Source organism: Rhagoletis zephyria, unplaced genomic scaffold (genome assembly GCF_001687245.7).
Source record: "Rhagoletis zephyria isolate East Lansing unplaced genomic scaffold, Rhagoletis_zephyria_1.1 Rzeph_scaffold_70073, whole genome shotgun sequence".
In the NCBI taxonomy this organism is placed as follows: Eukaryota; Metazoa; Arthropoda; class Insecta; order Diptera; family Tephritidae; genus Rhagoletis; species Rhagoletis zephyria.
This window is the reverse complement of record NW_016227124.1, coordinates 1-1,328: the sequence shown is the minus strand read 5'-3', so window position 1 is coordinate 1,328 and position 1,328 is coordinate 1. Positions and strand designations below refer to the sequence as shown.

General features: G+C 55.0%; 1 protein-coding gene across 1 annotated transcript; it reads right to left on the bottom strand.

Moving 5' to 3' along the window:
- Nucleotides 1–106: 106 nt before the first annotated feature.
- Nucleotides 107–1,284, bottom strand: LOC108357077 (beta-galactosidase-1-like protein; the record flags this gene model as incomplete). Its single annotated transcript, XM_017608171.1, has 3 exons — nucleotides 107–589; nucleotides 772–938; nucleotides 996–1,284. Coding segments are annotated over 3 exons (939 nt in total), but the record flags the coding sequence as incomplete, so codon positions are not given.
- Nucleotides 1,285–1,328: the final 44 nt, after the last annotated feature.

The window sequence follows — 1,328 nt, the reverse complement described above, 5'->3', positions numbered from 1 at the left end:
TGCCCCACTCGGTGAGGGGGCTGTTGAAGTTGTACGAGGTGGTCACCTAGTAAGAAAAAGAGAGGTTAATTAGTGTTTTCCAAAAACAAAACAAAAATTCGCCTACCTTTGCGCCATTCATAAAGCCAAAGTTCGTCCCGCCGCTCATCATGTAAAAGTTGGCCGACGCATTTGCCGCGTAGAGAATCTTCTTCAGTTCCCGTTCGAGGCCCTCATACCCCGAGGCGTCATTGTGCTTCATGCCCCACCAGTCCTGAATTCCGGTCCAGAATTCGGAGACCAGCGCGGCTCCCAGCGGCTGTCGACTCCTCAGCTCGGCCAGCTCTTTTGCCGTATCTGAATTGCTGCCCAGATTGGCCGTCTCGAGGACGTCCGCCTCGGGGAAGACGCCCTTGATGGGGTAGTTCTGCCCGCCGGTGTCCGACATGAAGAGCTGTCCCGTGAAGCCCTTTGCCCGTACGATTGCCCTCAGCCGGCGGACATACTCCTCCGAGGTGGGCATAAAGGAGCTGTAGTACTCATTTTCCAGCTGGAACATGATGATCGGGCCGCCACTGACCTTTTCACCGGCCTCATTTTTGCCGCTGAACTGAAACCGGGTCAGTATGTCCAGCGACCGGTTCATGTACCGCTCCATTGCCTCCATGTACGGCGTGTAGTTGTACCGAAGTTGCATGTGCTCGTCNGGCGGACATACTCCTCCGAGGTGGGCATAAAGGAGCTGTAGTACTCATTTTCCAGCTGGAACATGATGATCGGGCCGCCACTGACCTTTTCACCGGCCTCATTTTCGCCGCTGAACTGAAACCGGGTCAGTATGTCCAGCGACCGGTTCATGTACCGCTCCATTGCCTCCATGTACGGCGTGTAGTTGTACCGAAGTTGCATGTGCTCGTCCCTGAGCAGCCATCCAGGCAGCCCCCCGAACTCCCATTCACCTGAAATGAATGAAAATGAGTGATTTTATATTAGTTTGTCTTTCAGTAGCTGCTCACCACAGATATACGGCCCCGGCCTGGCCGAGGCAAACATGTCCGCCTTTTTCACTTCCTCGAGAAACTTGGCCAGATGCAGCCGTCCTGAGGTGTAGTCGAAGTGACCTTCCTTCTCCTCGTGCAGGTTCCAGGGCATGTAGAAGTCGACGACGTTCAGTCCGGCCGCCTTCATCTTCAGCAGAATGGAGGGCCAGTGCTCGGGCACCGAGCGAAAGTAGTGAAAGGAACCGCCCAGAAGGGTGATCGGCTTTCCGTTGAGGGTGAATTTTCCATTCGGGTCACCGATTCCCTTCAGACTGCTCTTGATGCCGCCCGAGGTGTAGTGCTCGTACA